The sequence below is a fragment of the Trachymyrmex septentrionalis genome, unplaced genomic scaffold (assembly GCF_001594115.1).
Source record: "Trachymyrmex septentrionalis isolate Tsep2-gDNA-1 unplaced genomic scaffold, Tsep1.0 scaffold29, whole genome shotgun sequence".
Lineage (NCBI taxonomy): Eukaryota > Metazoa > Arthropoda > Insecta > Hymenoptera > Formicidae > Trachymyrmex > Trachymyrmex septentrionalis.
The window spans coordinates 1118542-1135118 of NW_017305451.1; the positions used below are offsets into that span (position 1 = coordinate 1118542).

Here is a 16577-nt window from a genome sequence, read left to right on the forward strand (position 1 = left end):
TATTTCGGTGTTTAATAACAAAAAATGGCACTGTCCGCTTAAATGAATCTTTTTGCACTGAATTTTGTTGACAAATTTCTAATCTCTACAATGCAGTCAGCTTGAGATGTCAAAGTAAATTACATCTATAACTAGCGTCATCTAAATGTGAGCCGCGGAAATTAAGTTTAATTTAGTACCTAATGGTCAGAATTATTATGGTCAGAAACCAAAGAGATAGAACTTGTGACGTCATTAATTGCTCTCGGAGCAATGATTAAACTCGCTATGGTTAAATATTTTTAAATTATAACATTACAATATTATTTATATAGGTATCAAGCGGAGACAGAGCTTCGATTGAATGGACAGCGGACACCAAGTTCACCTGGTTCTCAGGCTTCGCAGGTGTATATGGAACATTCGTATTCGTTGCCACCTGCACAACCTGAGCCGGTGGAACCGGTGATACGAGTACCACCAGCCTCGATAAAAGTAAAACATCCAAAGATTGTTAAATTGGCGAAATCGAAAGATAATACTCATAAAACCGAGAAACAGAAATCTAAGAAATATACAAAAATACACAGCAATCAGAATCATGTGAGAGAAAAGGAAAATATCCGAAATGATTATATATACGATAAGCTTCCTAAACAGGTTCCAGAACCGACTGTCACGTACAAAGAACGAGATCTTATGTCAGAAATGGCTATTTTGTACGAGTTTTTAACTAGGGGAATAGACTCAGAGGATGTAGAATATTTGAGAAGAAGTTATGAGGCTTTATTAGCGGATGACACTCAAGGTTACTGGTTGAACGATACGCACTGGGTTGATCATTCGCCGACGGATGTACCGAGCCCCGCGAAAAAGAGAAAACGAGACGAACTCCGATTGCATGCGAGTGGAAGCGCTAGAACGGAAGGATATTACAAAGTTGACATCAGGGAGAAGGCTAAACATAAAGTAAAAAATTATATATCTGATATGTTTGTAAAAGTACATTTTTCTAAAAAAAAATTTAAAATTCAGACATGCTTATATTGTAATGTTATTTTATTATCAAAGAAAGCTATAGAAATCTATAGAAAAGCAGCAAATCATGCTTTTTGCTTTTGCAGCATCATTATGCTCAAAGTATACAGCGCAGTAATGATGTGGAGGACAGCGGCGGCTCTTACAGTGGAGGTGATGGTGTAATGAATGGTCCAAAAAATAATTCTAAAGCGTTGACTGGCAAAATGCAAGCATTGTCACGCGAGGCACGAAGTAATCAACGCCGACTATTAACAGCTTTTGGAATTGATACGGACAGTGATCTCCTTAAGTTTAATCAATTAAAGGTAGAATATATAATTCAAAATATCTATTAACATAGGCAGTGATATATATATATATATATATATAATTCAATATATCTATTAATATCGATATAATTAATATCGATAATATTTTAATTCATAATATATATTTTGTGTTTTAGTTCCGTAAAAAGCAATTGAAGTTTGCTAAATCTGGTATTCACGATTGGGGCTTGTTCGCCATGGAACCAATCGCGGCCGATGAAATGGTTATCGAGTATGTTGGACAAATGGTTAGACCGGTTGTAGCCGATCTACGAGAAGCTCAATACGAGGCCACTGGAATTGGAAGTTCTTACCTCTTCCGCATCGATTTAGATACAATTATCGATGCGACGAAATGCGGCAATTTGGCGAGGTTTATAAATCACAGTTGTAATGTAAGTCACTCTATTTTTTTAATCTTGACTGGCTATGCAATATGATAAATATATTTTGTATGTGTATATGTGTGAAAAATAGAGAAATTTGAACATAAAAAATTGAAAATTATAATCTGAATTAAAATTAACACTTAATGAATTAATAAAAATATTGATATTAGTTTTCTTTCTTCTGATTTATATTCCAATCTTAATCTCTAGTTTATTAATATGGTCATAACAAAACTCAATATTAATTAATCTTGAAGTAAGAGAAGCAGAGTAATATATTTATAATATTATTACATAATATGTGTGTGTGTGTGTGTGTGTGTGTAATATATATTTTATATTGTGGTTATCAAATCTTTATTTCTTTTAGCCAAATTGTTATGCAAAAGTAATCACGATCGAAAGCCAAAAGAAAATCGTAATCTACAGTAAACAACCGATAGGAGTTAATGAAGAAATTACTTATGATTATAAATTCCCATTGGAGGATGACAAAATCCCTTGCCTTTGCGGAGCTCCTCAATGCCGTGGTACCCTCAACTGAATTGTTCATTCTTTTTCCTGTCTTCATACTTCATCATACCCTACTCATATTTTTGTAAATATTTCCCCATGTAAACATTTTATAAAAATGCAATGGAAAATGCTAAATTATGTTAAGATGCGTTCTTCCTACTTTATTATGAGACCCTTCTGATCCAGTATATGACTTTGATATTTGGAAAAGTGAGATAAATGTCTGAATCATTACTACATCTAATGGTAGAATTATATTACAGCGTTTTATTTTATATTTATCGTCGACTGCTAAACATGTTAATTGATAAATAATATTAACAGAAATACAATTGACATTGTATTTAGTGCAATTATGTATACAATTATAAACAATGTAAATATTCTCAATGTATTATAAACAGAGTGATTTTCTCAATTGTATGTCAATAATTTAGAGAGTAAATTTGAGATATAAAATGAGAAAAGAATATTATATGAACATAGATTTAAGTTTTATTTTCCAAGTTATAATAAAAGTTAAAGAAATTCAAATCACATTGTTTCATCTAGAGTAGCACAAAGTCTTATGTGTCTCGTGCATTACGCTAGAATGATGCAAAAATCTGTTTCTACTTTTACGTTTTTCTAGCTTTAGATAGGTGGCCTGCTCTTTTTGCAAAAAAGGTAGCCAGCTTAAATCTAAACTTTTTTTTAATTCCCTAGGAATTATGGAAAAGACTAGGAAACCTAAATATATGTTTGGCTAGCAACTAGGTGGCGCTGAAAACATGGAAGTGTGGAGGTTAGATTATGATTGTTTTTACCGTTTTCTGAGATTGTTGTTTTAGAACGTCTTTTTCAATAAACAGGTATAAACAAAATTTCGAGTGCGTTATGATAACGTGGTTGCATAGAAAATAAAGTGATATTTTAATCGATTATATTGTTTTTCTTTAAGAAGCGCTGAGATTTTTGAATTGTCTTGACAGGTGGGGTAAACTCTTGCACTCTTACCTTTATTGATTCTTATGAATGTTACAAGAGACATTATCTAAATTAATTACAAGTGATCCGTATTAATTCGATATTATGGCAGATCGCCTAACACAGTTGCAAGACACTATAAATCAGGTAATAAAATATTTCTATTTTATTGTCTCATATGTTTATTATCTTGGTATCTTAATGATTTTAATTGTCGATTTTGTGTTAGCAAGCAGAACATTTTTGCAACAGCGTTGGTATTCTACAACAGTATTCTACGCCCAGTAAATTTCCTGGTTTTGATCGCATTGGTACGCCGCAGCCACATCAATCTCAAGAAGGTTTTTACATGTTTCAATACACATTGATAACGTAATACTACTCTTTAGTACATACAATAATTTTACAGTCCTTTATACATATAGATCATTTATGTTCTGGATTAATTTTTATTACAATACTTTTACAAGTATATAAAAATTGATTGTATTTATTTAGGATTAAATATCCACATTGATTATAAATCATAGTTCTATTTTAGATTATGCTGCCTTATTTGCAAATCTCATTGCAAGGTGTGCCAAAGATATAGATACATTAATAGAGAGTTTGCCGAGTGAAGAATCATCACAGGAACTACAAGTAGCCAGCCTTAGCAGACTCGAACAAGAGAATCAACAGGCTGGTGAACAATTAGAGGAAGTGGTAAGACAAGGGGAGATGCTTCTTCAGCGAATTCAAGCAGCTCTACAGGATATTGCGCAAAGTCAATTAGATATGCAGAATCCTACGTCGACGACTGTGATTAATATGAATCTTAGCACTTCTAATATAAAACAAGAAACCCTCAGTTCTATAAATACCGTGTCCTCAAATAATACACATCAGCTGTCAAATCCTTCACCTAATTCAATAAATCAATGACATATTTATGATTTATTGTAAGCTATTATATTTATTGTTTACTAGAGACTTATAATTTTAAAACATTTTGACAGTCTGTAAAATCAAATCGGTATATGAATTCCATGTATAAAAGACGACTACTATTGTCACTATAATTACTAATTATATGACATTTTATTTAAAAAAATATCGCTTAAGACAATAAATGAAACATTAATTTACAGTGTTACAATATTTTAGTACAATTGTATTTATAATAAAAATATAAATTTAATAATATACTAAAATTAAAGCTTAAAACAATTTATTAATCATTGAAAAGGAGAGTAGTTTTATTACAGTGAATTTTTTAGATAATACATTAATTAATCTGTATTTATTTATATTTAGCATTTTATAATGTATGTCAATGTGTGTAGATGAAAGAAAGAAAAACTAATGGAAATTTTTTGAATTCTGCAATTCTTGGTGTTTTATTTCTCTTATTTAACAATATATTTTTAATGGCAATTTTTGAGATTCTTTATTTTTTCGACTTGAAATCTAATTCAAAATTTTGGTGTTGAATTCATATATGTTCACACATATTTGTGTTTCAAATCAATGACATATCGTGACTTACAAATGATTTAAATTAATTTGAATAGGTTGATGCTAATTTAAAAAATCATTAAAAAATGTTGCGAATATTGATTCGTAAACCTTATTACAAACTTTTAAAATCTCACAATCATGAGTTTTATTCGCTAATTCGACAATTAGGTTACAGGTAATTACATTAATAAATCAAGATTCTAAATAGTATTAAGTGTTTAATCGTATAAGTAATATAAAAAAACCATTTTTTTAGAAACTTATTCTTTTAAATTAAATTTTAAAAATTATGAGAGAATTTGTTATATAAAATATTAAAATTTAATTTCTGAGACTGTAGGCACAATGTACTGTCTAGTTTTTTCTTATCCTTTTCATTACATCATAAGATACATTTTCATCAATTTATATTAATTCACATCAATTATGTAGCTTAATACGAAAAAAATCGGAAAATAGTAATCAAACAGAAGTATGCATTGATAAACCAACAAAATGGCCAAGTGGAGAGAGAGCTAATTTTGATTTCCACGAAGAAACCGAAGCTGCTATGAACGAGCAAATAAGTGTGGAGCTGAAGGCATTTTATTATTATTTATCGATGGCACGATCCTTTTAATTTTTTTTAACTTTAAATACAAGAAATTAGGATTTTACACAAATCATAGATTTTAATTTTTTTAATTACTATAATTACAAATTGCCCTTATAACATGTGTCCTTTTGTTATAAAATTAAATAATTTAATTGCTATTTTATGAAAATTTATATTTCATACAGGCTGCATATTTCGGTCGCGTGGATGTCGCTTTACCCGGCTGCGAGTCATTCTTTATGCAGATGCATCATGAGGAACATGAACATGCCTTGAGATTTGTTAACTATGTCAAAATGCGAGGCGGCAAAGTGCATTTATGCGCTATAGCGCCGCCAAATCAAGATTGGAAATGCCCATTGCATGCATTCAAAGTAAATTTATTTTGTTTACAATCGAATCTGTTGTAATTTAAGATGATTTTAAATAATGTAATATATATATATTTTTTTAAGAATATGATACATTCCCTAAGAATTAATAAGTCTTCCATTTAGTAACAGCTATTCAGATGTGTAAGTTAATTCTTTTGTCTATGTAAATTTTCTGCAGACAGGATTGGAATTGGAAATCGAAGTTAGTCAAAAACTAGTTGCGGTAAATGCTATAGCGGAGAAGCACGGTGATCTGAATGCGAGTGATTTTATCATCACCGGTTTCATGGAAGATCAGATGAAAAGCGTTAACGAATTTGGAAGATTAACGACCGTATTGTCGGGTGTGGGAGATCAAGCATTGGCGCGATTTCTATTTGATAAGAATCTACTCGAGAATCATATCATGTTCAAATCTCAAAATGTTCTAAGAAGTAACTCTCAGCAAAAAAAGTTTGATAAATAACTACATATGTCTTCTTGTAAAAGTGTTTTTTTTTTTTATAAATATATTCCTATATTATATATATTATATCGCTTTTATTCTTTAGAATTGTAGCATTCTTTTATAAAATTGTCTGCGCGAAAAAAATTTGTGTATTCAAGATTAAAATTGGCGGAAAAGGAAAGTCTCGTTAAGTCGTAATCACACTAACAATTGTGCGATTGTGATTGGCGATTACTTTCAACCAATCAGAACAAAGCAATCGTCATTGCTGGTTGAAAAGTAATTAACAATAGCCGTTCATAATCGTTAGTGCAAAAAATGCAAAAGATGTAAGTAATACAAATAGATTTATTGTAAATGCAAATAAAAAATGGATGTTACACTCCGCCCCTCCCCTCTGTAGATTTATCAGAATTATTAGATGCTATGGAAATTAAGCATGCTTAAAAATTGAGCACTGAAAATTATAGCGTTTTTTATTGAGAAAATTAGTGCACTCTAGTGCAATGGAGTGCAAATCTATTTATATATTTTCAGCGTTAATAAATCCTTTTAAGGTTATGAAGTCTTTGTGACAGCGAAGGATATTAATTAGATTTACATTATTTATATTAATACAACAAATATAGAATAGATTTTCATTCAATTGCACTCAATGTGCATCAGTGTTGCACTAGTTCTAGTGGAAAACGCTATTAGGGTATATTTAACATGCGATCTTTATAAAAAAAATGATTAGATAATTTTCTTTATGTATATGTTTATGCGGTTATGTAAGTGTATGTGCGAAAATATCCTTAGAGTTTGGTCAATTTGGAAAATCGAATAATTTTAATATTATATCAGTTTTTTTCGATTAGCCAAATTCCAATAACCAATACACGGATATGGTCCTCAATCTTCCCTCATTCCGATACAATTTAATGAAAACGCATACATAATACATTACACGTGACACATGTAAGTGGGGACATAAGGAACATGGCCGCCATAGTTTCGTTGATTTGTTGGTGTTAGTTGGACAATCGACAAGGGGGGTCAAGGTATTTAATCAAGGTTGCAAATGCGATTGCTCATTGCTGACAGTGCACGTTAATTAATTGCGTCTCAGCATCATTAAATTCACGGCAACGAGATTTGCCACGTATTTCCGGGACGTCAAACGATCTTATCTCCATTTTTTTTTCATTTTTTTTATACAAAAAATTTCCTCGGACGATGTGAGAAGATACGTGATTCCTTCCCCCCCTTTGTAGTTCCTTTCTTCCACCTGTAGATATAGTTTATCTATCGAAAGAATATACCATTCTTTGCTTTATTCTTGAACGTGTCCTCACGTAGCTAATCTCAAAGGAGTCTGAAGGAGTGATTCACACGCGGATTTCACTAAGAAACGAAATAGAGAGCAGGGACAATAAAATTTCATTCTTCGTTGCCGGGTAAGTTTGTACGATGGCGAGTGATCTGTCAAGCGGCTGCACGGAGACAATCGACATCCTGGACGATGAGAAGGAAGAAGGCGAGATTTCATTGGAGGATGTCAGTTCGTCTGAAGAAGGTGGAATGGGTCATCTGACTAATAACTACATCGTCGGTAGGATGCGTGCATGCCCTGATTGCAAATCTTGGAGCGATTGTGCTACCTGGTGTAACGCAACGTATCATCCTAAGAACCAGAGCAGGAGAGGTAAAGTCATACTGGACCTCATATTCGTATCTGTTGTTCAAGATGTTTCTTTTTTCTTTGATCATATTTCATACTTGTGTTTCAAGTTAAGGCCTGGTTCCATGTAAAATTAACTTTAATTTAAAGTTTATCTTCTTCCAAATCTTAAAATCCAATTTAATCTTTATCGTTTACTAATTCTAAGAAACAGTAAGCTAAACCGAGAATAAAGTTAATCTTATATTGATGGAACTGGATCTAAGAGATTCAAAGATATTTCCTCTTGGATCTTTTATTTATTTACGCGTATATTTTGTTTCTGATATATGTATATATATATATATATATATAAAGATTTTGAAGATATAAATATAATACAAAGAAGCAATAATTGTTATAAACAATAAAATTATTGTAAAGGGCACATATAAGAGTCGATTTAACAAAATAATGTAAAAATAATAATAATAATTTTTACACTCATTTTTGTTAAATTGACTCTTATATGTCCTTTACAATCATTTTATTGTAAATGTTTTTAATATTAAAAGTCCTTTATTGTTTTATATGATTTGAATAATTGTTATGATTTTACAATTATATTCCCCTAAGAAATGTATTCTGATATAGGTTTCTTTGATTTCTGTCACTACAATATTTTACATATTGCTTTTAATTTCCCACACAGTACAAATCTTCAAAAAACATTCTTCTCAAAGAGACATCCAGAGGACAGAATTCCTTTGTCTTTTGAATCTTAAAGATGTCCCCAGGACGTCTCTTGGATAAGTGTGTTATGTGAATTTTATTGATTACAATATAATCAGATAGAAATTTTATACAGATTCCTATTTTAATAGATTTATTTTTGAAAAAAGTCTTAATAAATACTAGTCTGTATGTATATAACGAAAAATTCATATGTCTGTATGATCTTTCAATGATAATTAGAATAGTAATTATTTGAACTATCTTGTTTTAATCAAGTAGCAGTTAATCTTATTTTATAAGATCCAGTCAAAGGGAAGGAAAACCGTCACCATGTCAGAGAAACGGGATTTGCTGCAACAAAGCACATGGCATCGACGTTACAAGAGAAAAATGATGACCTAGTACCAATCTCTAGCGACAGCGACATGGAAATTGTCGGTCTCACAGATACATCCAATCGATCAAAGACTAAAGTAAAAAAGAAAAAAAGAAAGAAAAAGGAATATGAATCCCTCACTATCGATGAATTGATTTCTCCGACCTCCATCGATATGTTATCGTCTATAGCAGAAGTCAATAAGGCGAAAATATATAGGGAAGTAAGTCCAACTCATAGATCAAGTGGCAGATCAAAGATGATCTCGAAATCGCCAGTTCGAAGATACAGGTCGCCAGTGATAGCACGATCGTCGTTTCAATCTTCTCGATCTCCGCTGAATCATTCCAGATCTCCGATATTAAAGAAATCACCGCGAAAGGTCAGATCCCCAAAACGTAGTCTCCGTCGTCACTCACCCGTGAAAGCAGCGAAGAGACTGCCGTCGAAGTTGAGCTCGCCGCAGTTTACTCGTTCCTACGTCGATAGGCATGGCGAGGTGACGCGATTGTTGAAAAAGGTGAAGCATCTGGATTCTATAGGAACTCAAGCATCAGAACCGAGCGTCAACCGTAGTAAGGAATCGTCGTCGCTGAAGGAGAAATTATCGAATATGAATATACTAAACAGAGTCAGCAGCGACGACCACGTGCACCTCAAGGGAAAATCGAAGATTGGGTCCAAGACAGTCGACGATGCCGACGATGAGGACGATCTGGCATTGCTGCGACAAAAGGCGTTAGAGACAAAGCAGAAAAAGTCTAGTAGATCGGAGCAATCAGCAGATGTAGAATCAGAAAAGAGATTGGCTGTGAATAACGATGACCAGGACGAGGAAGCTTTGCAACTTCGTATGATCGCTCTGCACTCAGCGATCATGAAGAAGCATCAGAATCGAGTTGAACGCGGTATTAAGACCAAGAGACCTACTCGCAGTGAAAGTCCGTTTAGTTCGAGTTTTCTCGATGATATACCTGTGCCTAGCGATGAGCTGTTGAAATATGCGTCGCCACCATGCACACCGTCACCCGAGAGCAATCACATTGAAGACATGGACTTGGATACTGACATCGAAAGGGAGAAAGAGAAGTTGCCATATTCGCCGACCGATAAGATCACCGAGAACGTTCCTATCGACACAGCGTTGCTTGGAATCGAGCCATCTGACGTATCGTTCATTAACGTAAACGAGAACATCGGTAGCCCGGTCTTTGACGACGCACAGGATGAACTTGCAACGAATAACGTCACATCCTATTATAATGAAACTTACTTACCTTACCAAGCACTTCCAAATAAGCCGCAATTCTATGCGCATTCGCCATCACAGTACAACGAGGCCTTTCATTCGGATTTAAATGATGTAACCGAAAAAGGTTTTGAGAATCCTCATGGGAACGGTGTTGTTTGTGATCTAATAGATGGAATTTGTTGTCAAGAAGGTACTTATTCCTTAACAAATATGCCAGATACGCATGATCTTCCAGTGACCAAGGATCTTCTCACCCCTCCTGTCTCTTCCTATGGCACTTTTGCTTCTTCTCTTCAGATGCAGCAAATCGTGGAGCAACCTGCCAAGGATAGTATTGTATTTGTGAATGTAGATTCCACATTTAGAAATGATAAACCCACCTACGAAATGCAGACAATCCCTCCATTTAATTCCGTTGCAAATGCTCCGACAACGGCGTACGCCGCTAGATACGCCGAGTCGATGTCGCCGAATGAATCGATGATAACGATCGATGATCTTCCGGAGGCATCTGTGGATCCATTAAACTCTCCCATTGGCGACGACATAAATTTACCGGCGATGGAATACATTCCAATGGAAGCAGCACCATGTCAAGCTGCTATAGAGAAAACATTACAGGAACCTTTATACATGCAAGGTATCCCAGAAGTTACTAAAGATATGAATAAAATACCTACGTTGATCAACAGAAAGCTGGTACCCGCGCCAATACTGAAATCGAATAAGCGGCTGCGACAATATTTGAAGAAGCTGCGCGAAACGCTGCCAGAGTCGCAGTCAGAGCCAGAGCCGACTTTTAAGAATGCTGAGATGCAACCGGTGACCGTTGTTGCCGCAAACACGAATAGCATTTTCAAACCTATAAAATTACAAGTAGTGAAAAAATCCGCGCCTGCTTTGTCGACGCTCCCTACGTTCGACAATTCAGTGAACGAATCTTTAGATACATCAGAGGATCAAAAAGGCTCATCCAAGGAAGATCATGAAACAGTTGAGCTGGGACAGACTGATGTCGCTACTACGTCGTCAGCGAATGAAACTACTCTAGCTCGGAGGAAAAGGAGAAAAAAGGAGAAACGCAGAAGGAAAAATACACGTTGGATGAAATGGTTTGAGAATGAAACGAACCCATGTTTGGATGCTGATGTAAATAGAGATACAATTATGAATGCGTCTACTTTAGATCACATTGCAACCGAATCTGATCAAAGCAAGAACAATGATAACGCTAGTATGCATAAGGTTTTAATAGAAAATGGAGAATTGACGAAATTGCAAAATATCACTGATACGCAAGAGTCTATCAACTCTGGTGATGTTTTGATCGAAAAGAGAGACATGGAGAATCACACAATACTATTAACATCCATCGAATATTCACAAGAAGAACAAATTAAATCCCATTGTTTGTCAACAAATTCCGCGCCAGACAATTCGAATTCTGACACAGTTAGCAAAGCCATCGATACGGTTAAAAGCGTTAGTAGAAGACAAAGCATTGACGAGGATGAGGACGAATTACGAGCCATTTTATTGGCTTCTTTAAAACGAACGAAATCAGCAGATATCAACAGTCCTCCAATTGCTCCAGCTATTCTGATTACAAACTCTATTGTAACGAATATCCAGACATCTGCATTAAATCAAGCATTGACAGATACCATGCCATCTACCATTAACACAACATGTACTGTGAGCAACAATGCTCCGTTATTATCGTCGAAGCCGTTGCCGTTGAAGCCATTACCGTCGGAACCATCGCCGTCGAAGCTGTCGCCGTCGAAGCCGTTGCCATCGAAGCCGTCGCCGTCGAAGCCGTCGCCGTCGAAGCCGTCGCTGTCGAAGCCGTCGCCATCGAAGTCGTCGCCGTCGAAGTTGTTGTCGAAACCATTACCATCGAAGCCTTTATCGGAAACAATAAAGAAGAAAATTAATGACGCATCTATCTCGGTGCAAAATGGCAGGAAAAGAAGCACCAGCCTAGATACGGTAAAGAGTCCTCCGAAAAAAATAATGAGAAAAGCAATTACAAGCACGAAGGTGGTAAACAACGCTAAGAAATATCAAAATATGATTGTGAAGAGGAGACTGAATCTACGAAAGATTGATAACAATGCGAAAACTAGCGAAAACGTATGGTCCAACGCTAACGCTTCAAAAATATCGCTGCATGCATCTGACACTCAGCGATTTGTGATAAGTTTAGGTTCCGATACGGATACAGAGTCCGAAGGCGAAAAAAACGAGTCTGTTTCTGTCGCGGAGAAACATCAGGCGCATCAGGAGATTCCCGCCGATTTCGAAAAGAACTTGAGTAAATTTCTGCGTGAGGTGAGAAACGAACAAGAACAGTCTGCAGCAGCTGCAGCGAAGTCACCCAGTTCGTCCACGCAAGCGACAAAGCGAGATGTGCCGCAAACGGCTAACGGTTCATCTAATGTGCACACGCCACTGGTAAGGCGATTGCATGTTTCCTCTAATTATTCTTTAATGTTAGTAATTTATATAAAAGAGATTAATATTATTTAGATTCGCAATTTGAAGGTTTATTATACTGAACAAGAATTGATCACTGGAACTTTCTTAATTTGTTCTGCAGATTTTTCTACTTTGTTGCAGGCCGTGAGGCATCTTCCTGCGTCACAGCAAGAGGAGTATCGTCGTTTGAAGCAGGAAATCTTGGAGCGCGAAAAGAAACTGCAGAGAAAAGTAGCAAGTAACAGTAGTAGTAGTAGTAATAGCAGTAATAAATTATCAAACACTAACGTAGCAAGCTCATCAATAAAATCTTTGTCATCGTGCGAAAAGAAAGCGCATGTTAAACAGAATCAAGATAATTTAAAAACGCCAGAGAAGAATCCTCCTCAAGAATCGTCAACAGAAGTTGGAAAGAAAAGCGACGACGTGACGAGAGATATGTCAGAATTAAATGTATGTTGTAAATCTGCTGAGAAAAAACTTTCAATGAATATTGCTAAACATACTAATTCCACACAAAGTTTTTTGCAAACTAAAAACTGTAAGAAAGCGATACCGAATAATCTCAGCATTCGAATTACTAACGTTACCGCTTCAAGTCATGTCAATGGTAGATCGGTCGAGAATTTGCGTGAGAAACAATCCGTGACAGACACACAGCAACATAGATCTGCTTTGAGAACATTAAGCACAGACGAGATAAATTGTAAATACATGCAAGTAATGTTGAAGCCGAACGCAATTGAGCGAGTCGTCACTATAAACGACAAATCAATTTTGCAACATGACATGACAATAAACGTCGGTCAAAATGAAAATCTGATCGAGCCTAATGTCAATACAGAAAATCTAGTCGAGAAAAATCTAAATGATTTAGATAGTAATAGTAGTAATTTTTCTACTGCATCTACTGTAAAACTTCCAAATTCATTTTCGAGTGAACACGAGGAGACGATGGAAACCACAATGTCACTTTCTCAATATAAAGCAGAATGTCAGCAAGAAATTAATCGTGATGAAGTATCAACATCTATACTTGCAGACAATAATAATAGCAACAATGGCTCTCATAAATCTGACTCAGTTACTGACGATAATAGTACTGCGAATGATATTTGGGACACACTTAAAAAGGATGTTAAAGCAGAAGTGGATTTCCTGACGAGTCTTCCAGAAGCGGAACAACAGCGACATTTGAGAGAAACTGAGCATAAATTAGTTGAAAAACGGTAATTACACAATAATTTTGTAGAGAAACAAACTATAATAATAGAGCGACACACAATAGAGCTTTCATATTAAATTATGTTATTTACATGATATAGGTATACGGTCTTAGATCATTTAGCAGAAATGTCAGGGAATCTTCGTCAATGGGATCTGGAGAAGGAAGTACAAACTACCCTGGCCAACGAAGTGAGAAAACTTAAAGAACAGTTAAAGATAGCTGAGGAAAGATTACAACAGCAGCGCAATCGCGTTAATAGCATGGGTCCAAAAGTTTCAACAGCACGTCAAAAGATCAATGATGGACGACGCGATTGCTTTAAATTATCCAGAATTTGTTCGACCCTAGGTAACCGACTCATGGGGAAAAATTACAAGTACGCAAGTATGAAAACCACAGATGCATGTGGCGTAAATATTTAATGACAAATAATTTAGATTATCTTATATGTAAATAAAGAAAGAAATTCTGACGTTTCTATTTTTAGTGTATATTTTGATTATAAACATTGTTCTTTTAGGTTGCCAGAGGCGGTAGATCAACTTTTAAGTGATAAACTCAAGGAGGTTGCTAATCATACGCGTCAGTTCACCAAGAAGAAGCGACTCCAAACTAATGATATTTCTGAAAATTCCTATTCTAGTATGTTACAAGAAACTTTATCTAAAGATATATGCATTGAGGAAAATCTGTCACAAGAACAGCCAATGAATGATGAAGCTGTGATCGTTGAGACGGAACCGAGAAAAGATACTTGCTTGACACAATCTAATCAAAATAAGAGTTTATCGACAGAAATCTCACTAGATTTCTCACAAGTGATTCCATGCCAATCAACATCAGAAAGGAGAGAAAAAACTTCAGCAAATGCATCGAATCATTGTAACGAGGAACAAGTCATAACTCTTAATCAAGATAATGTGTCATCTTCTGAACCAAAGTTATACCAAAGTAATCCTACAGAACAAAATAATGAGCACACAAAAGAAAGTAGAACGAACAAGTCTGATCCCGCCGCATCTTTAGAACTAAAGTCATCAGCGACTGCTTCCTTAAGTTCAGAACAAAATGAACAGATTAACGAAAAAGCCTCGCCGCTACTGCCATCGCCATCGCCGACAACAATAACGACGACGACAAATACAACGATATATACAACGACGACGAGGCAAATTGCACCTTATATATCGATATTGTCACATTTAAAGAAACCAAGGTGAGTGTTCCTTTTTTGAAAAATAAATACGATATTTGATCATCCATTGTCTGTGGCCTATTCTCAAAATCTTGAGGATTTTTGTGGTTTCTGTTACTCTTTTCGCCAGGAACATCAACCCCCATGGAATTCTGTGTCCGTACGAAATGATGGGCATTTGCAGGGACGAGGATTGCCAATACATTCACCAGTCGAGGAATCAAACCTGAAATAATAATTACATACTACCGAACATATTCAACATGACGTAAGGTGGTTCTAATTTCTCGTCAAATGTGTCAATGTGGATCACACACTTTACAATACATTAATAACATTTCAATTCGTAAATATCATAAGCTCACGCGTTTAATTCCTTGATTATATCTTGATTTCTAAAATCTAATTGTTCACTATATATGTATATATATATATATATATTGGATATAATGTAAGATAGTCGCGTACACATAAGAAAGAACAAAAAATAGTTTTAATCATCTCCTTCAAGCAAATGTCTTTGATTTCGTATTTACAGGTATCATCGATTATCCTCTAGGAAATAGATATATCAATATAGGCAGGTTGTGATGTTATGCGGAGCTAACACTCGAAGATCGGTAAGTTGTCTTCATCCATGGCAGGCTCTAGTGCATCGACCGAAATTATCGTTTTGTTTCGCAAAATTCTTACATTTTTATGTAAGATCTCTATTTTAAAACATCGTGCTACTACGGGATCTCGAGAGGTATCCGTATTTTATTGAAAGTTCAAATAAAATTTCGACCAGTGTATATTTTTTACAATTATAAGAAAAAAAGTGTCTAAACTGCAAGATCAACCAGTGTGGTAAAGATAAATAGAAGAAGAATCTATCGACCATACTGAAAAAAAGAAGAGTTAAGATTGAAAAGAAGAGAAATCCAGCAATTATGGATCATCGGACAATTAGTAATTTTTTCTTCGTACTTCGATAAGTTACCTCATATTAATAAATCTTGTACCTGTATAATAAAAGTTAAATATTTTTTTCTTATCTGAAGTGTAAATTAATTACATATATTCCCTCCCTGTCTTGTATATTGTATAGTCTTTATTTAATTCTCTTTTATTTAAATTTTTACATCTCTTTCTTAATTAGCAAAATATATACGATCGTTTATATAATCGTAATTATTTCGTTTTAAATATTATAAAATTTTAATTTTATTCCACATAATCGATTTCTCTCTCTTTTTATTCGCCATATTTGTTGCCGGGGAAATCGCCTTGAGTTCTGTATTTATGCCAAGGTAATCTGCCTGTAAGTCTAAGTTCATCCCACTTTTCCACCCAGAACTGCGGACATATGGACGTGAAAACATCTTTAAACCATGTACATGCTTCGGAATTTTGACCTAAAATATGCTCACAGCGATAAAAGTCAGTATACATCACGAAACATCTCTGCGTCTGATTTTGTTGCTGAAATCTGCAAAACGGAGTTGACAAAAAAATATCCCTGAATTAATTATGAACACCGCAATTATATATATATATATATATATATATA

At 34.7% G+C, this 16577-nt stretch overlaps 5 protein-coding genes across 11 annotated transcripts in view; 4 read left to right on the top strand and 1 right to left on the bottom strand.

Moving 5' to 3' along the window:
- The window catches only part of LOC108749484 (histone-lysine N-methyltransferase SETD1), a 9900-nt gene extending 7408 nt beyond the window's left edge, over positions 1–2492 (top strand). The window contains exons 6-9 of the mRNA XM_018488245.1: positions 315–948; positions 1104–1325; positions 1466–1723; positions 2088–2492. Of these exons, the coding sequence (XP_018343747.1) occupies positions 315–948; positions 1104–1325; positions 1466–1723; positions 2088–2261 (1288 nt within the window). The 3' untranslated portion in view covers positions 2262–2492. The remainder of the gene's footprint in view (positions 1–314; positions 949–1103; positions 1326–1465; positions 1724–2087) is intronic.
- A 510-nt stretch (positions 2493–3002) lies between these two features.
- LOC108749359 (mediator of RNA polymerase II transcription subunit 21) lies at positions 3003–4237 on the top strand. Of its 3 annotated transcripts, none has more exons than XM_018487983.1 (4): positions 3003–3084; positions 3205–3346; positions 3429–3540; positions 3741–4237. In XM_018487983.1, exons 2-4 carry the CDS (start codon positions 3305–3307, stop codon positions 4121–4123), a joined length of 537 nt encoding a protein of 178 aa, XP_018343485.1. In that variant the 5' UTR covers positions 3003–3084; positions 3205–3304; the 3' UTR covers positions 4124–4237. The 3 variants fall into 3 exon arrangements, with proteins under 3 accessions (XP_018343485.1, XP_018343487.1, XP_018343486.1); XM_018487985.1 differs by having other exon boundaries at positions 3018–3084; positions 3177–3346; XM_018487984.1 differs by having other exon boundaries at positions 3052–3084; positions 3174–3346.
- A 497-nt stretch (positions 4238–4734) lies between these two features.
- Positions 4735–6134, top strand: LOC108749368 (soma ferritin-like). Its single transcript, XM_018487999.1, has 4 exons — positions 4735–4874; positions 5132–5303; positions 5480–5668; positions 5847–6134. Exons 1-4 carry the CDS (start codon positions 4783–4785, stop codon positions 6132–6134), a joined length of 741 nt encoding a protein of 246 aa, XP_018343501.1. The 5' UTR covers positions 4735–4782.
- Positions 6135–7105: 971 nt separating this feature from the next.
- LOC108749450 lies at positions 7106–15966 on the top strand. Of its 4 annotated transcripts, none has more exons than XR_001939370.1 (8): positions 7106–7803; positions 8794–11840; positions 11901–12578; positions 12744–13831; positions 13928–14206; positions 14351–15046; positions 15156–15371; positions 15564–15966. XR_001939370.1 is itself a non-coding variant. In XM_018488178.1 (8 exons), exons 1-7 carry the CDS (start codon positions 7569–7571, stop codon positions 15253–15255), a joined length of 6123 nt encoding a protein of 2040 aa, XP_018343680.1. In that variant the 5' UTR covers positions 7106–7568; the 3' UTR covers positions 15256–15298; positions 15564–15966. The 4 variants fall into 4 exon arrangements, 3 of the variants coding, with proteins under 3 accessions (XP_018343680.1, XP_018343681.1, XP_018343679.1); XM_018488178.1 differs by having other exon boundaries at positions 15156–15298; XM_018488179.1 differs by having other exon boundaries at positions 15156–15293.
- Positions 15967–16105: 139 nt separating this feature from the next.
- The window catches only part of LOC108749361 (cytochrome c oxidase subunit 6b-3-like), a 1344-nt gene continuing 872 nt past the window's right edge, over positions 16106–16577 (bottom strand). For both annotated transcript variants that reach the window (XM_018487987.1, XM_018487986.1), the window contains one exon: positions 16106–16496. In XM_018487987.1, the coding sequence (XP_018343489.1) occupies positions 16262–16496 (235 nt within the window). In that variant the 3' untranslated portion in view covers positions 16106–16261. The remainder of the gene's footprint in view (positions 16497–16577) is intronic.